Source organism: Drosophila obscura, unplaced genomic scaffold (genome assembly GCF_018151105.1).
Source record: "Drosophila obscura isolate BZ-5 IFL unplaced genomic scaffold, ASM1815110v1 contig_4, whole genome shotgun sequence".
Lineage (NCBI taxonomy): Eukaryota > Metazoa > Arthropoda > Insecta > Diptera > Drosophilidae > Drosophila > Drosophila obscura.
The window spans coordinates 3,702,838-3,719,872 of NW_024542828.1; the positions used below are offsets into that span (position 1 = coordinate 3,702,838).

The following is a 17,035-nucleotide window of genomic DNA, read 5'->3' on the forward strand; positions in this document are numbered from 1 at the left end:
GTTTGATTTCGTTGTGTGTGTTTGTGTGTGTGTGTGTGTGTGTGTGTGTGTGGGGGCATGCACCTAATTGCAATTAAGTTTATGCTGCCTGCGTACCCAAAGACAACTTTAATTAATTTCCGAGAATTTTTATAGGATTTTCTGCCATGGATGATAGTGCTGTGTGTCTCTCTGTGTGTGTGTGTGTGTGTGTAATTAAAAAGGACGCTAAGTGGATAAATAAATACGAGTGAGGCAGACTACAGTTTTTCCTGCGGGCACACGATGTTTGCATTTTGTCCGTTTATTTGTTTGATTTTATTTATTTCTTTGACTACCGTCTGTTTGCCTTTCATGTTTCTGCTTTTATTTATTTATCTTTATATTTATATATATATATATACGATATACGATATATGTATGTGGCTTTTTTTTGGGTTTTTCTGTATCGTTTAAATGCAATTCATTAGTATTTGGAATACGTCTCTGGTTTGGTTTGTGTTTCAATTAATTTACATTTCTGTCGAACAATTTTCGCAATAGAGTTATATACAGTGCGGGCGAGTCAGTTTGTTCTCTTCTCTTCCGTCTCCTCTTCAATCCAATAAATTTACTTTCGTTTCGCTATCAATTAAATTGTGTATTTTATGTCGCTTTTGCTATAATTTTCGTTTTTTGTTTGGTTTTCTGTTTTCTGTCCTTATGCAATTTATTTTGATATTTTATGAATTTTTGTTTTGTTTTTCTCGCGCATGTTTCGAGCATGTTCGTGAGATAAGAGCACATAAAATAGAGTTTCATAAATTTTCATCGCCATGTAAATTGTTTGCAAATGTCACACAAATATCAAACAGAAATTCCATTTCTATTTTGTTTTAAGTATACAAATTAAATGAATATTGAAATTTTATCAACATTGGAGCGGGACGGCCTATTCAGGTGTTTACTTTCCATCTGCCCATTGAGTTGAGAATTTTTATGAATTTATTGCCAAAGCAAATGAGGTCAAGTGTCGAAGTATTTGCTACAAAATAATAAATACTCAAAAAAATGTCCATATCTAGACAGAGAATGCAGCAGGAAGGAGAGAGAAATGGCTATGTGAGTATGCCTAATTGAAAGGTGCAGCATGTTGCCACATTGCAACTGCTACTGCAATTCGAGTTTGAATTTTTGCCCCAAAAAATAATGACCGAAATTCCTGCACACCGAATGGTTTTAGGATATCGATGCAATTGCACATCGAAGCGCATAAATATTTACGGTCATGCATTTATGCGTAAACCAAACAAAAGAAAAACCGAAACCTACAAAACCAGCAAAAAAAAAATGAAAAAAATAATTCCATGTATGAGAGAAATCAGGCCTAAGACTAGTGGGATGATTGGCGGAGGGGGAAGAGGCTTACGGACTAGTTTTCGCTTAGAGCTGGTAGAACTTACAATTAGCTGCAAAGTTTGGGATGTGGTAGGAGGGGGTAGAGAGATAGATAGATAGGAGAGCGAAAGAGGGATTTACGGATTTATCCTTCATATTCGTACGTTTATTGAGTTATTAGTTAGTAGATAAAACCAACTAGCTTACAACATGCACTCGATTATTATGTGTATTTATCTGATTTAATTTCATTTCATTTCTTTTCATTTAATTCTGCTTTTTAATGCTTATCAAATTGGGTTTGTTTTTCTTTTCCATTGGCAGAGTTCTTTTTGGGATACACTCCTTAGTTTGGCCTCTGTCCGGTGACATGTCATGTCCGATGGCCCACACCGATGAGGATGACACTCAGCAGCAGGGCGAGGATGCTCAGGGCATAGGCCCGTGTGGTGGCTGCCGATGAGGTGACCGCCGAGGCAGATGATTCACCTGGGGAAATATACATAAAAAGTAAAGTAAAGAAAAGCACACACAGACACACACTCCTTTAGGGACTTTTCCCAGACACACATATTTCACTGGGACTCGACTCACCATTTATTATGTTCAACGTTACGGTCGCACTGGGGCTATTCGATGGGCTACATGTGTAATTGCCAGTATCGCGCTTCTTGGCCGACTCGATGATTAATGAGCCAATCTGCAGAGTCCAAAAGAAAGTTCAAGTACGAAAATGTTAAAGAAACTACCAGCAAAAAAAAAAAAAAGGAAGAGAAAAAGCTGGGAGGCACAGGGACGCACGTACTCCAAATATTTGGCAGTCCACTGAACAGAACTAAGTTCTGGCAGGGGGTAGTGGGGTCAGAAAGTTATGGGCCAGGCAATTAGAGAGAAATGCGACAAAACTGAAACTTTTATGAAACAGTATTATAATTTTTTTTGTATGCTGCAGACACGGACTTGACTCAAATGCGAACGCAGACACGTGGCAGTGGCAGCATCAGCATCAGCAGTGGCAGCAGCAGCCAAGAAGCCATTTGAAATTGAGTGTAATTAAATTAAAATCAACAAGGGAGTCATTCTGCCAGGCAGGGAGGACGACGACTGACTACTCGTACTCACCGTGCTCTGTCCCTCGCCTGTGGCCTCCGGCAGATTGGGATCCAATTGCGTGCGATGGCGTCGCGAGTCCGCTGCCAGTTGCTCGGCCCCATGGTACCACATGATGAAGGTGGGCGGCTCCAAGGCGCCACGGACAATGCAGCGTAGGACGACATTGCTGCCAGCCTTTACATAGCGATCTGGTTCGCCCAATATCTCCGTGCGGGGCACTACAAAAAAGATGAGAGACAGAAACAGAAATGATGATGATGATGAGCATAAGCATAAGCATAACTGTGTGTGTGTGGGGAGGAAGTGACAGTGGCAGTGACAGTGGCAGTGGCTGTGGCATAAACTGCTTGCTGCCCCCGCCCCCCACCCCGTCCTAAAATTGTGTCATTCGCGCTAATCTATTGAATTAACAGCTGGGGAGTCACGTAGCACACGTAAATCTGGCACCCAAAGAAAATCCACTTTTCAATTTTTCACTTACTGATTCTTGGTCTCTCTTTCTCTCTCTCTCTCTCTCTCCATCTCTTTCTCTTTTCTCTCTATCCTCATGCCTGGACGGACCTTTTTGGCCAACAGACACGCACATGCATAACAAACTAAGAGTTGTGTCAAACAAAAAGTAGAAAAAGAGACTAGGGCTCTGGCCCGGGCTCTGGGGCGCATAAAAAAGCGCACAGAAACGAACAGAAATGTTGGCGCATATATTTTCACACGACCTGAACGCCTCCGAGCGAGCCCCGCTCCGCTCCGCCGCACACACTCTCGAGGCTGGGCCGGGCGGACGGCGTCTTCATTTGCTTGGGCAAAGCGCGCGTATGGGTAGACGTGAGCTTTGAAATTTGACAAAATCACGTATACGCCGAGTTTTCACTGCTGTTACACAAAAATGTGTGCAAAATGAGTGCGCCGAGAATTTACACAAAATGCCCGACTATGCTCTGGAGTATATATGTATATATCCTGCTGTTAGTCAGTGTTCTATGTGTGTGTGTGTGTGTGTGTGTGGATTTCCCTGGTTGTGTGTAAGAAGCGTGCTGCAGAAACACGCGCCATGCTCTGGTTTGACACCAAAGTGTGTCAGCTTGTCAAAATCGTCATGTTGTTGCATGTTAGTTTTCCAGCTGCTTGACTGGAGAAGCGCGACACGGGAAAAAATGTTTGGCATGTCAAATGCATGCTCGATAGTCGATTAAGGAATACCCTTAACTAGGAAGTGCCATAAAATTGAGAATAAAATGAGGCGGAAGTTATTACAGAGCGAAATTTTTTTAAATATCAAAGATCTAGGCACTTTATGGGATAGCTTGGCTCTAGATGTTGGCCCTGTTGAGTCGAAAATGCTTTCTTTCGTCTGTGTCAGACATATCCTCTTTACTCCACGAGCACGTTTACAGGATACCAAAACTAGAAGCAGTAGCAAGTGCAATGTTATTAGCAAACGCTCTACTTTATCACCCACGCAAGCACCCAGCCAGCCCCAGGAGGCAGCTACACTATGAAAAAAACTATAGTAAATTGTGGCATGCAATGGGGGATAATTATACAGAAGCTGTTGGGAAATTCATTTAATTAACTACATACATCGATAGAGGAGGAGCAGTTGTCCCCACAACTTTAGATATCATTCAGCCAGAACCCAGAACCCTGAGCTCAGAGCCAGTGAATAGAAAAGAAAAGCTGAGGAGACCGATGAAAACCTCAAACTTTTGACCACACTTTTAGCTAATTTCCCAAGTACAAAAGGGACACTGAAGTGGAGTGGAAACGGAAGTGGCAATGGCAATGGCAATGGCTTGGGTTAAGAGTGTCAAGCGGAGAACTGCAGCAACTTAAATTAATTGAGTTTATGGCGAAATGCTTTTAGGGAAATTAGTTGGAGTCCCAGCCCGTCTGTCTTTCCGTCTTTAGGTGCATAAACATCACAGGGAATATTGTCACTTTTGATGGTGAGATAAACTTGCCACCAAAGAAGCAGAAAAATAAAGGAAAAGAAAGAGAGAAAGTAAACCCAAAATTGGCTTTGGCTGCTACAAGATTAGCAGCAAATTAAATAAGCAGACCCGAGACCCAGAGGCCAAAAGGGAGAAACGAGCAGAAACGAGAGCCGAAAACGAGATGAGATGAGCTGAACAGAAAACGAATATCATAAAACCAAATCAAGTTTGTCGTTCAATGATGCAGAAAAAAATATATTCATTCATTCATTTAGGCCACCCAACCCACCAGGCTGTGGCGGGGGCTACCATGGGTGTGAATTCTACTTTGTTTTTTTGGTTGTTTTGGGTTGTAAAATACAGAAATAGAAAGAATCTGTGTGTTCCTTTGCTAAAGTTTAAAAGATTATTGTATAAAGTTTTCAGCAAACTAAACTTTGATGGTATCTGTTCTGCCTTTTTGGCCTATTAACAGGGATTTTGCGCCATTGTCCTGCTGCTGCTACTGCTACTTCTGCTGCTGACCCACAAAAACTTGAGTAAATGAACCAAAACCAAAGAAACTGACATTTTAACCAACAACAAAGCAAACATAGCGACACTCCCCCACTCTCTCTTTTACACACTGTATATCTGTTTCATTCTGGCACACACACATACACAAATACGCATTGGCATAACAAATTGACCGAAAACTACGAGACCATTACCCCAACTTTTTGGCTATGGCTCAGAAATCAAGCAGCAGGCGGTAGGAAGGCCAAAGCCTCAACATAAAAGCCATTGCCAAAGTCTTGGCATCAAAATCATTCAGAAAAAAAAGGGGGCAACGGGATAGGGGCTTAGGAATGGGCTGGGGGTGGGGGGTGGTTTTTGGGTGGCCGAAACGAGGAGCGAGAATCGAGAACATGCAAAGGGAGTTTTAGCCGTTTGCACAGACAAAACGATGCAATAAATACAAATTACATGGCAAAGGCACAAAATCAGCCAAGCAGCGCGACAAAAAAAAACATAGAGAGTGAGAGAGAGAGAGTGGCTGAATAGATCCAGGCAAAAACTGCACAGAGGGGGGTAATGGTGCTGAGAGAGCGATAGAAAGTGAGAGGGGTGAATGAGAGGTGCTGGCGATAATGGTTATGGCCAAAAGAGTGGAAAGCAAGAAAGGGACAGGGCAAGAGAGGAGGCAAACGCAGGGGCAAAATTCAACTTCAAACAAACAAAAGAAAAGATTGGAGCGGGACATGGAAATGGTTGAAGGCCAAATGACTGCAAATAATGGCGGAAATGTTGCGGTGATAGAAGGGGGGAAAATCTGTGAAGCGAAAGCCAGAGAAACAGAGAGACAACGAGGTAGATTGAGTGAATAGGAAGTACGCTAAGACCATTGTGGAAAATCCATGTCAGGGCATGAATAGAAATCCTTTCTGCTTAAATTTGTCGTTAGATTAACGCAAATGTGGTCGCGCATACAAAAATTTCCACAGCAAAAAGAAAACTCGTACAGATATTATTTCCGAGGATACCTGTTGGGTGCCATATATACTTATAGCCTGCCAAAGGCATGCGAGTGTTTAGCATACAAATTAGCTGAGCCGGAAATGCGAAAATCACTTTTTCGCCAACGCCATTATCCAGTCTATTGCCCTTGCCCCCAAAATCCTGCCCACCAAGTTCTCGTATTCTCTTTTTTTTGCTCTTTCAGCCTCGTCTCAGCATGTGGTTGGGTTTCCTTCTTTTTTTCTTTTTCTTTTTTTTTCTGCCTTGCCTTGCCCTGTCTACATAAAACCAAAGTGTTAGTTGGATAAAAGAAAATTCAATTTGTCAGCTCCAAATGTAAATTGACTTTCCACACTTTTTCCCATTCTGTTCTGTCAAGGCTGAGGCCTAAATTGTGCCTAAATTGTCGTTGAATGTGAAATAATAGGGTAATTTTCGAGCCAAGGAATATTTGCCAGTAGAAAAGCAGGAAAAATGTTGCCTGTAGAACAAACATAAGCCACAAAATAAATATATATGTACATACATCCATATGTAGATAGTTATTTGGCATAGTTAGTTTTAAATAAATGTTCGAAAATCCCAAAAATATTTCCACTGATTTTTCATGTGATGAGCATGTCGTAATAGCCTCAAGTTGAATGCGGTTGTTTCCCTGTGTGTCTGTGTGTGCTGCAACTTGCAACATATCGATGCACGATTCCATATCAATTACAGAATCCATTCCGATGCAAGCAGCGTATGGTCTGGTGCCTCGACACTACCATTTACATTGTTCATTTGGCTTTGGCTACAATGTGTGTGTGTGTGTGTGTTTCTTCCGGTATGCAAACATGAAATTTAATTAACTTTTTACCCAACACCACCCCACAGTTTTTGCCCCGTGTGGTTGGTGCCTTAACAGAAAACCCAAAACAAATGGAAAACCAAAAACAGAGAGCCAGACCGACCCGTAGCAACGCACGTAAAAGTTTTCTCGTTAAAAAACTTGACCAAGCAAAGAAATTTGTTCGTTTTTTCTTGATTTCCTTTTTTATTTTTGGTTGTAGCATTTCAATGGACAATGTGGACAGAGAGCAGGCAGCAGGCGCAAGCAGCAGGCAGCCACAATTTGAATGCAATTTAGTGAGTAATTTGAAATGCAGCAACCGCATGAAACATGCAAAGATCTCCGACCCCCATGTGTGACCTCCTCTCTGGATGTCTGTGGCTGCCATAAAGGCTAAAAAGTTTCTGCATTTGCTGCCCCTGCTGCTGCTGCTGTCCGCTTGACCTTTGCCACACTGACACCCAAAAAATTACACACTCCACACACACCCCGGTCGGACTACTTATTCATATTTATATACATATTTCATGCTCATGTTCATGCTCATGTTCATGGTCTTGGCCGTGACTTTACTTACCCACAACTTGCAGCTGGACACGCGCACTGACTTTGGGCTCTGTGGAGACCTGGCACTCGTAGGACCCAGCATCACGGGCCTGTACATATTTTATCTGCAGCGTCCAGTACTTGTCCGGCTGTTTGATGGCCAGAAAACGCTGATCAGCTATGAAGACCGCCCTGGAAAACCAAAGGAAAAGTAGAATTAATATTTAAATATAAATTTAAGATTAAAGTTGCTGTAAGAAATCCATTCTCGTATTGGTTATCTCAAATGGAATTCGCTTAAACGTAGCATTCAACAGAAATGGAATGAAAAAAGAACAATGGATGAAGGAACAGCAGACCCACTTAGTCCCCTCGCTAAGTCCGCTACTAATGGCCACTCAAAAGACACTCCAAGTTATTTAGTTGCTGCATTTAAACAACAACAGTAACAGCAACATCAACTGCAGCCTGCAACAAGAGGCAACAAGCAACAGGGAGAAGAGTTGACAACAAAGTTGCATGTTTCGGTGGCAGCATGCAAATGCTGAAGGGGTTGTGGGAGTCTTGGGGGGAAGCAGTACTACAATAAGTTGCGTTTAATGTCATTGTTGCAATATTTTTCTTCCTGCTTGGGGCAACCCCCTTAAGCCTCTCTCTCACTCTCTTTGGGAAAATTGCCCTCTGCACTTTGCCTAAAGTGCAAAAATGTTTCCGTCATTTGGCTAAAATGCAATGAGAGTTTAGCCCCAACGAAAGCCCCTGCTCCTGCCCCTGCCACACACACACACACACACACATGCGTTGACATTGCTTATTATGTGCCCCCTAAAACCCACTCGACGCAATCTTTTTGGCCAGCACTGCCCCTGCCCCATGCACTAACAAGTTTTGATGCTAAACCCCAGATTAGACCCTTGCGTTTTGCACTCGTAAAACTCGACATTTTATGACTTTTGCCATTTCCTTTGCGCCCCCTAAACTGTGTGCATCCCACCCCCACCCCCACCCTCACCACTAGCAGCTAGTGCCCCTCCCCTAACCAACCATTACCCGTTGTTGCTGTGTATTTCTTATCAAGATTTTGTAGTTACTTTATAATTTTCATTTCATTTTAAAGTTCTCCCAGTGGCGCTTGACTTTCTTCTTAGCAAAGACTTCCAACTCCCTCCTTCTTCGAGCTGCTCCTCCTTTCTGCAACTCCTTCTCCTCCTTGCTCCTTTGCCATATTTTTTGTGCATTTTCCTTTGGTCGGTCCTTATTTTGTGGCATTCTGTGGTCTTCTCCTCCTCTCTGCTCGTTGCTCAAGAGCTGGTACCCTAGTGACCCCCGGATGCCGCATAAGTTTTCATCTGCAATTTATTGTTGCTGCAAAATAATACTCTATGTGTGTGTGTGTGTGCGGGCTCGCATTTCAGATCACAGATGCAAGCCACTTGGACACATGGGTTGCATGCAACCAATACAGTTAATACACTGTTTAATGGAGCCTAATCAAAAGATTGGATTCCTGGGAATTGTAGAAGATTTGGATTTTTATACCCGTACTCAAAAAAGAGTTAAGGGGTATATTAGATTTGTGGTAAAAGTGGATGTGTGTAACGCAGAGAAGGAACATTTTCCGACCCCATAAAGTATATATATTCTTGATCAGCATCAATAGCCGAGTCGATATAGCCATGTCTGTCTGTCCGTTCGTCCGTCTGTCCGTCTCGATGAGCGCCTGGATCTCAGAGACTATAAGAGCTAGCGAAACCAAATTTGGTTTCCAGACTTATGTGATATCACACTGCTACAAGTGTATTGAAATACGCCCCGCCCCCTTCTGCCCACACAAAGGACGAAAATCTGTGGCAGGCAAAATTTTAAAGATACGATAAAACTAAAAACGCAGTATCGTAGAGAATGCCCATATCTACCAGATTGCCAAATCTGAACTAGATCGGATCATAATTATAGCCAGAATGAAGAAATTAATTTTCTGTTGCTTCCCCTGCCCACTCCTGCCAACAATAACGCAACACATTTTCCTTCTCGCTCGCACACTCTGCCGCGTTCAGTGCGCGAGCAACCCCTAGCGGAGGAGATGTAGAATCTAAATGGTACATGTATTATATACATGTTAGATGTAGAATATACATAGTATATGTAGATGTAGATAACAGATGTAGCAAAAAAATGTAAAATGTTTTTTTTTTTTAATTCTAAATAATTATATGCTCAAAAATGTATATGCTGACTGAGTACGGGTATAAGTAGAGTCGCGTCCCCAGAAGCAACTCACACGTTCCTTCTCGTTGAATTTCGGGAAGCTGAAATACATAACTTAATATTCCCCAAAGAAAATTATTTATCTTGACAGCATTTGGATCGGAATCATTCTCAGATTATTTCTACGTAAGAATTTTATCTATTTAAAAGATTTCCCCCTACTTTAATAAGTATTCGCAGCTTTACAGATCTCAAAATTAAACCCCGTAAGAGGTACTCTTAAGGGATTTGTGCCCCAAGGCACCAACCACAATCTTGAGAGCATACCAGAAACTCATTTCATTTCCTTTGGCTGGGAGTTGTCCCTTCCAGTTGCCACTCTCCGGGAATCCCATTAAAAGGAAGCTCATCTCATCTCAACGCATCTCCTGCACACATGCAACAGGGAGACTCTCTCTGTGTGTGTGCGTGTGTGTAGTGTGTCTGTGGCACGCATACCCAGAGATAAGAGATAACAAAGTAGTCAAGCAACACCTGGCTGCAAGGTAATTACCTGAACCTCCTGCCACCCACCCCCACACCGCCACACCGCAAGGTGCTCCTAACCGAAGCACTTCTGTCCCGGCCCAGGCCAGGGCATTCATTGTGTGTGTGAGTGGGGGGCATTGCAGCGGGGATGGGCTATAAATTGAGGAAAGCATATGTCCAGCGGGCAAACAAAAGGCGCCATTGCACGTGACATTTATATGATAGTGTAAACACATCATTTGCGCTATTATACAACACATTCGGTCTCTGGGAAACCCTCTCACTCGCTCTCCATCTCTGGCTAAAAGTTTTTGAAATCTATTCCCATTATGTTTGATATGCCGGGGCTGATGCTGCTACTGCTGCAGAGCCGAAGGACAAACAGTTGGGGTTTTCTTTGAGCGTGCAGAAAGAAAACTTTCTAGATAAATGTGACAGAAGACATTGGAGCAGGAAAGAACTAACACACAGAGACACTGAAACCGGCAGCGGAAGCAGCAAATGCATGAAGATGGACTCTTGGCCCCGAAGCGCGAAGGGGAGTGGAGTGTGGACGGGAGTGTAGTGAAGTGGAGTGGACACTGCCATGACACTGCACCCTGGATGCTGGACTAGTGGGGTGTGTGTGGACTACTGCTGCCGCACTGCAGGAAGCAATCAGTAAGGACACTATCTCGGCTAAATTTCAATGCTCCAATGACTGGCTGTGCCCTCGCCCTCTCAGCCAATGTTTGCTTCCTTCAGCCAGTCATTCATTCAAGCCCCAGCCATTCATCCTTAGACACACACACACACACTCAGACACACTCACTCACTCACTCACTTGGCGGGGGACAGACATTCACTACACTGCCACAGCAACTGCCACAGCAACTGCCACTGCCCCGTCTTATCTAATGTGAAAGGTTCATTGGTTTTACGTTTCTATCAAAGTAATAAGCTGGAAATGTTTGCCTTGCCCACCTTATCCAATACGCTCCCAAAAGGCAAACGTGGCTAAAACAGAAGGGAAAAGCCATGCAGCCATGCAGCCAGCTCCCAGCTCCAGCTCCAGAGTCGGAGACAGCTTGAAGTAAAGTTTTTACTGGATTTCGAGAGGAGAAACAAAAAAAAAAAATGTGCAATGAAATTGCACACTTGCGTTTCCGCTTGGCATGTCATACCCGGAACACGGCAAAGGACACATTCACATATCCACACATACACAAGCCATTCAGGGCAAGGCAAGGCAAGGCAGGGCATCATTGATGTGCAGAGCTACTCTAGTCCGTATCCTCCTCCTCTCACTGAGCTGAGGGCGTATCCTGCTGCTCTCCTGCTGGACACACAGATTGGAATTGAATAGGAAGGCGAAGGCTCTTCGGATGCTGCTGCTGCTGATGCTGCTTGCAGGAGCGAGCACAAAAGTTTGTGCTCTTAATTCATTTTGTTGTAAATTGTTTTCGTCTCAATTGAATCTACACAAATAACACAGGCAACGAAATGTGCAATTCCCCTTGCAGATTGGGAGCTGTATTAGAAGGCTTTAGGGATCTGGTTGTTAGTTTCATCTTGGGAACAAATACACAAACATTTTTAATGCAATGTAACCTCTATTTAAATTCGATATATTCTGATGTTTGATCATTGCCACCCTGTTCAAAGTTGCCGTGTTGTTATCGATATTCGGTTGATTTGACAGCCCACCAACAGCAAACACTTCCATCTCTAGCATCAGGCGACAAAGAAAGCAGGAACAAAATTGCTCCAATTGTGCGATTTCTTATAATAAAAGTGCCTCAAAAGTGCTACTTATTGTCTTTTGCTTTGTGTTGAATTTAGCGCGCCTTTCCGCTCAAGTATTTGCCGTTCTTGCGACCGATTGTGTCTGAAAAATGGAGGATTACAGTCACAATGGTAATACATAAATTAATGCATAAATTTTATGTTCATCTCTTGACTTTTCCCCACTGCAGAATCCAATGCCAATGCCAAAGACGACGACAATCATGTGATCATCGATGAGTACAAAATTTGGAAGAAGAATACACCGTTTATGTACGATGAGATTGTGACACACGTGCTGGAGTGGCCATCCTTGACGGCCCAGTGGCTGCCGGTTGCCACCAGGCAGGATGGCGGCGAATACTCGATGCATCGCCTCATTTTGGGCACACACACAACGCACAACGTGCCGAATCACTTGATGATTGCCAGCGTGCCAATACCCACCGAGGAGGCGCAGACTGATAGGTCGCACTACGACAGCGAGAAGGGCGAGTACGGTGGCTTTGGTTCGGGTTTTGGCAAACTCGAGATGGAGGTCATCATCAACCACGAGGGTGAGGTGAACCGTGCCCGCTACATGCCACAAAACGCTCGCATTATTGCCACCAAATCGCCAAAATGCGATGTCCTCGTGTTTGACTACACAAAGCACCCGACTAAGCCGGGCAGTTCCGGCCAATGTGTGCCAGAGCTGCGCCTGCGCGGCCACACAAAGGAGGGCTTTGGCCTCGCCTGGAATCCCAAAGAGACGGGTAAGCCAGCTCAGCTCAGTGCAAAACCCGCTTGGTAAAATCTTTTCGTTAAATGTGCATCCATTTTTAAGGTTCTTTGTTGTCGGCTTCTGATGATGAAACCATCTGCTTTTGGGACATAAATGCCTCGCCCAAGGCACAACGCGTGATCGATGCCAAGAACATTTTCACCGGACACCACGCTCCGGTTCAGGATGTCGCCTGGCATAATCAGCATGACTCGATCTTTGGTTCCGTGGCCGATGACCGCAAGCTCATGATCTGGGACATACGCAACGGCGACACCACAAAGCCATTGTCTACCACCGATGCCCATGCGGACGTAGTCAATTGTCTGTGCTTCAATCCCATCTCACAGTTCACATTGGTCACTGGATCCGCTGACAAGACAATTGCCCTGTGGGATTTGCGCAATCAGAGCAAGAAATTGCATTCGTTTGAGGGGCACAGGGGCGAGATCACCCAGATTCAATGGTCGCCCGAAAATGAAACTATCATCGCTTCGGCCAGCAGCGATCGCCGCTTGAACGTCTGGGATTTGTCGAAAATTGGCGACGAACAATGCCCCGACGATGCCGAGGATGGACCGCCAGAGCTGCTCTTTATCCACGGCGGACATACAGCCAGGATCAACGACTTGTCGTGGAATCCCAACTTCATGTGTCCCTGGACCATGTGCTCTGTGTCCGATGACAATGTGTTGCAAGTGTGGCAAATGGCTGAAATTATGTTCCTGGACGAAGAGGAGGAGGAGGAGGAGTAGTCCGTTAGCCGTCCGTATTCAAGCAAACAATAAGGCTAACCTAATTAATCCTTTTGCAGTGGCTGTCAGAATAAGATTTGCATCAAATATCCTACAGAATGAGACATTGTCTCTACTTATATCATAATACAACCAAACATACATACATATATGTACTTAATAGATCATATCTCATTTGCTTGTCATTAATTGTAGATTTTCGGAGGCTACAAAATATGATAATTGCTTAATTTGCATTCCAGTTTGACGTTCATTTATCATGATTATGCAGACAATGCATTGTCTCAAACAGAGGCTGACCATCAGCAAATCTCTTAAATATTCTACGATATTTGGCATACGAATAATTGCGCAAATATTTCCATTTCTCTGTAAACAATTATATAACATAACACTTGCGCTGTCTGTCAATCAGGCTAAAACAATAGTACTCTCAGAGTGAGTTGCCCCAGGGGCAATCCCCTGCTATCCCCCTTGTGCATGCGACAGACTGAAAATTGATTTATAATTTCAAATGTAGGGAAATGAATTTTGTTAATTACCTGTCAACGGTCAAGATGTGTCCATCGCGCAGTCGAATCCAGGAAACAGATTTGTTGCCCAGTTGTTTGACCTGTTGAAACGACAGACAGAGAGGAGGGGAGAATGTAAGAGAATCAGTCAATGGCATGGAAATTGAGGAAATGAGATTTAAATATAAATTGGAATAGGAATTAACAGAGCGAACCAAAGGGAGAGAAAATTAAATTAATATATTACATACTGGCAATAAAGGAAATGGCATTCAGTTGGATGTATAAGATCTATAAGACATAACTCCTGCAATGGTTTCAAGCAGATTTAGCATCCCGGTGCATATCTTACAGAACTTTTGATACATCTTCGACTACTTCATGGGAACCGCTGGCAATACATGCTCGCATCTGCAATATAGTCAACCCATTTGACAAACCATCATCTAATCCCCCCATTAAATCAATGGAGTTGCCATACTATATTCGTACTCCGACTCTACGCTCAATTAACAACATTGACAACCCTCAAGTGATTAGGAGGGGGCAACGGGCTGGCTTGTTGCTCAACAAGTGGAAGAGAAATGTCATAGTGCAGCTACCCACACAGACAGGGGTGGGGCAGGAGAGTAAATTAGTGCAACCAAAATGTAGGCAGAATCCGGGCGGTATAGCTGCCTCCCCAATGGCCACAGAAACTACATTGAAATGTAATTAAATACCGAAATGAACATGAGACTCTAGGGCGGGCAGGCAGATGGACAGACAGACAGACAGACCCTGGAGAGCCCTGAGAGGCCACCAGGCATCCGCATGTTTCAGATATTATCGAAATGTGTCGTAGTTAGTAAATCTAAAATGCATTTATACTCGTAGAACCCCTCACGCAGATGCACAGGCAGATAGATACGAGAGGGGGCGAGCGGGAGAGTCATTTGCGAGTGCTTCTCCTATTTGCATTGAAACGATTTTGTCTATTCAACACTTTGGATCGGTGTTCTATATACATGAGCACATATGTATGTACATACATACGTGCGTTTGTATATATGAATCCATTAAATGTTTTAGTTTCTGTCGCCGCCCTGTAATTCTGTTGTAATGGTCTCATTAGGCGCCCAATGCATGTGTCGCATTTAATTGGGAATGAGACTGGTCCCTCCCTCTGCCAGTGCCAGACTACTAATTTAGTTTTGTGGAAAATTCCATTTCCTAGATTACTTTTGATTGCATTTGGCAGATGGAAATGGAGACACATATCAATGTGCCCAGAGAGGAAACCTCTTTAGCCATCGATTGTTCCAACTTCGAGTTTGAAATTAAGGCAATTTGGGAAGGAAGGAAACAGCCTCCAACTCCAACCTTCAGCCCAAAAGCCATTGCACATTCCATTCTCTGTTTCCTGACTGGAACAAAAGTTAAGCTTCGACAATTACAAATAAGCTGCTGCTTGGAATATTTCAAATAAGCCATTTACTGCCTGCCTGCTGCTGCTGCCCCAAAAGGATGTGCTTCACCTGATGTCATCGAATGAGCAGGACAAGTGCCAGGCCAATTTGAAAAGAAGCGAACCAAAGACCAATCTTTGCTCAACTTGTGCGCTGTCCATGTCCTAGTCCTAGTCCTAGTCCTAGTCCACATCCACGTCCTGGGCTAAGAGGAGTCACTCAACTGTGCCACTTAATGCAGCATTTGAACAGAGAATGGAATGAAAGGCGAATGGTGAATGGAAAATGGAGAGCAACGTGAGCCAGAGAAAGAAAGAGCAAACTGGGCGTGTCATCCCGAACGGGGGCTTAAAGTGTAAAGCCAACGACGGGTAATTGACGAAAATTGAGATGCGAGCCTTATACTTTTCATTCCACCACCGGACAGGATGGAAAGTCCTATACTTTTTCATTCCCCTTCCGGACTGTAGCTGAAGCTGATGGCAGCAATGGCAGCGATGGTGGATGGAGAGAGACAGAGACCATCTGTCTAGCCTGTCGTTTGTTAAATTCTGTGGCAAGCACTTAATTGACCATGACAACAAGAAATTAACATTGCTCGGCTGGAAAATTACAGCCAAGCGAAAGCATACTCATCATCATGCATTAAATGTTTCAGGAATTTCGCTTCTCTTTTGTTCTTTGCCTACAGGAATTTCTATTTCATTTCATTTTGCCACGTTTGTGTACTGAAATTGATGTTTTATGCTAGGGAATTTCCATCGCTAGGGGCGTAATAATTAGATACACAAAGAGAATACGGAGATACAGTGAAAGATCTACTGAGGGACAGCTTAAAGAGTATTTGTCTGAGTAGCTAATTGGTGCAGAAAGGTGGAATATATACATCGTATTGGTTTGCTCTCTTCATTTTGTTGTGATTTTCCAGCACTTTTTACTGCTGCAATAAAAGATCTTCTGGAGGAGAAGCAGAACCTTAACTATCTCATTCTTTTAGTCTATATTTTCGTAGGTTAATAGAAATTCAAGTCTGTACTTGTTCCCTGATAAGAGCTTACACTGTTCTATCCCCCAAGGGATTAAACAACACTTTAATCCTTAGTTCAAAGCTTAAAGCCACTAAATAATTAGTAAAATATTTCCATTGGCAAAAGAGTCACGTAAAGCCGGTTGACCCCGATACACGACACCAACCCACACGGACACTTCTGTCGAGCCGAAAGGCAGAGCCGAGCCGATGCTATAAAACTAATTTGTTGAAATTTAATTTTCAGTTTTCGTTTATGCTAAATAAAATATTTACAACTTGTAAGCAAACAATTTGCTGGCTGCGTGCCTGAGGTCACCTCTGACCTGTGCCCCCGACAGGTATTGCTGTGGGTCTTTAAACACCTGGCCAAACAATGCGGCGGCAGAGGGTGAGAAATCGCCCGAGAGTCTTGGCCACGTTTGTGTTTGGCATTTGTTTTTCAGCCTTGCGTTAAATACACACGCTGCGGTCACACCTCGTCCTGCTTCTGGTCGTGGCTGTGGTCCTCCTTCTGGTCCTGCGGCGCCCACTAACAAATATTTACGCAATAAAATTTAATGTGTTTTCTATTAGGAAAGAGTCCTGGCCGTGGTCCTGGTTGTGGTCCTCTCCAAGCGTTGATGAGGGCCGCCCACCATAATAATAATAATTACAAATAAAAACACGCACGCATACACATACACTCGTGGAATATATGTAGAAACCCCAAACCGATTTCGAAACACGCAACGTAATATATTCGTATTCGTAAT

General features: G+C 43.5%; 2 protein-coding genes across 2 annotated transcripts in view; one reads left to right on the plus strand and one right to left on the minus strand.

Annotated features, from left to right (window-relative positions):
• Positions 1-237: 237 nt before the first annotated feature.
• The window catches only part of LOC111072016 (hemicentin-2), a 39,473-nt gene continuing 22,675 nt past the window's right edge, over positions 238-17,035 (minus strand). Inside the window, exons 3-7 of the mRNA XM_022363598.2 lie at positions 13,836-13,906; positions 7,307-7,467; positions 2,479-2,687; positions 1,951-2,056; positions 238-1,845 (exon numbers count right to left, since the gene is read on the minus strand). Of these exons, the coding sequence (XP_022219290.2) occupies positions 1,730-1,845; positions 1,951-2,056; positions 2,479-2,687; positions 7,307-7,467; positions 13,836-13,906 (663 nt within the window). The 3' untranslated portion in view covers positions 238-1,729. The remainder of the gene's footprint in view (positions 1,846-1,950; positions 2,057-2,478; positions 2,688-7,306; positions 7,468-13,835; positions 13,907-17,035) is intronic.
• On the plus strand, positions 11,703-13,509 carry LOC111071996 (chromatin assembly factor 1 p55 subunit-like). The gene is made up of 3 exons (XM_022363576.2): positions 11,703-11,907; positions 11,967-12,530; positions 12,602-13,509. The coding sequence occupies exons 1-3, from the start codon at positions 11,886-11,888 to the stop codon at positions 13,291-13,293; spliced, it is 1,278 nt and encodes a 425-aa protein (XP_022219268.1). The 5' UTR covers positions 11,703-11,885; the 3' UTR covers positions 13,294-13,509.

Bases quoted from the DNA above. Each gene is read 5' to 3' on its own strand.
- LOC111071996 (XM_022363576.2), top strand. From the start codon at position 11,886: ATGGAGGATTACAGTCACAATG. The intron at 11,908-11,966 runs GTAATACATAAA...TCCCCACTGCAG, and splicing joins GGAGGATTACAGTCACAATG to AATCCAATGCCAATGCCAAA. The intron at 12,531-12,601 runs GTAAGCCAGCTC...TCCATTTTTAAG, and splicing joins CTGGAATCCCAAAGAGACGG to GTTCTTTGTTGTCGGCTTCT.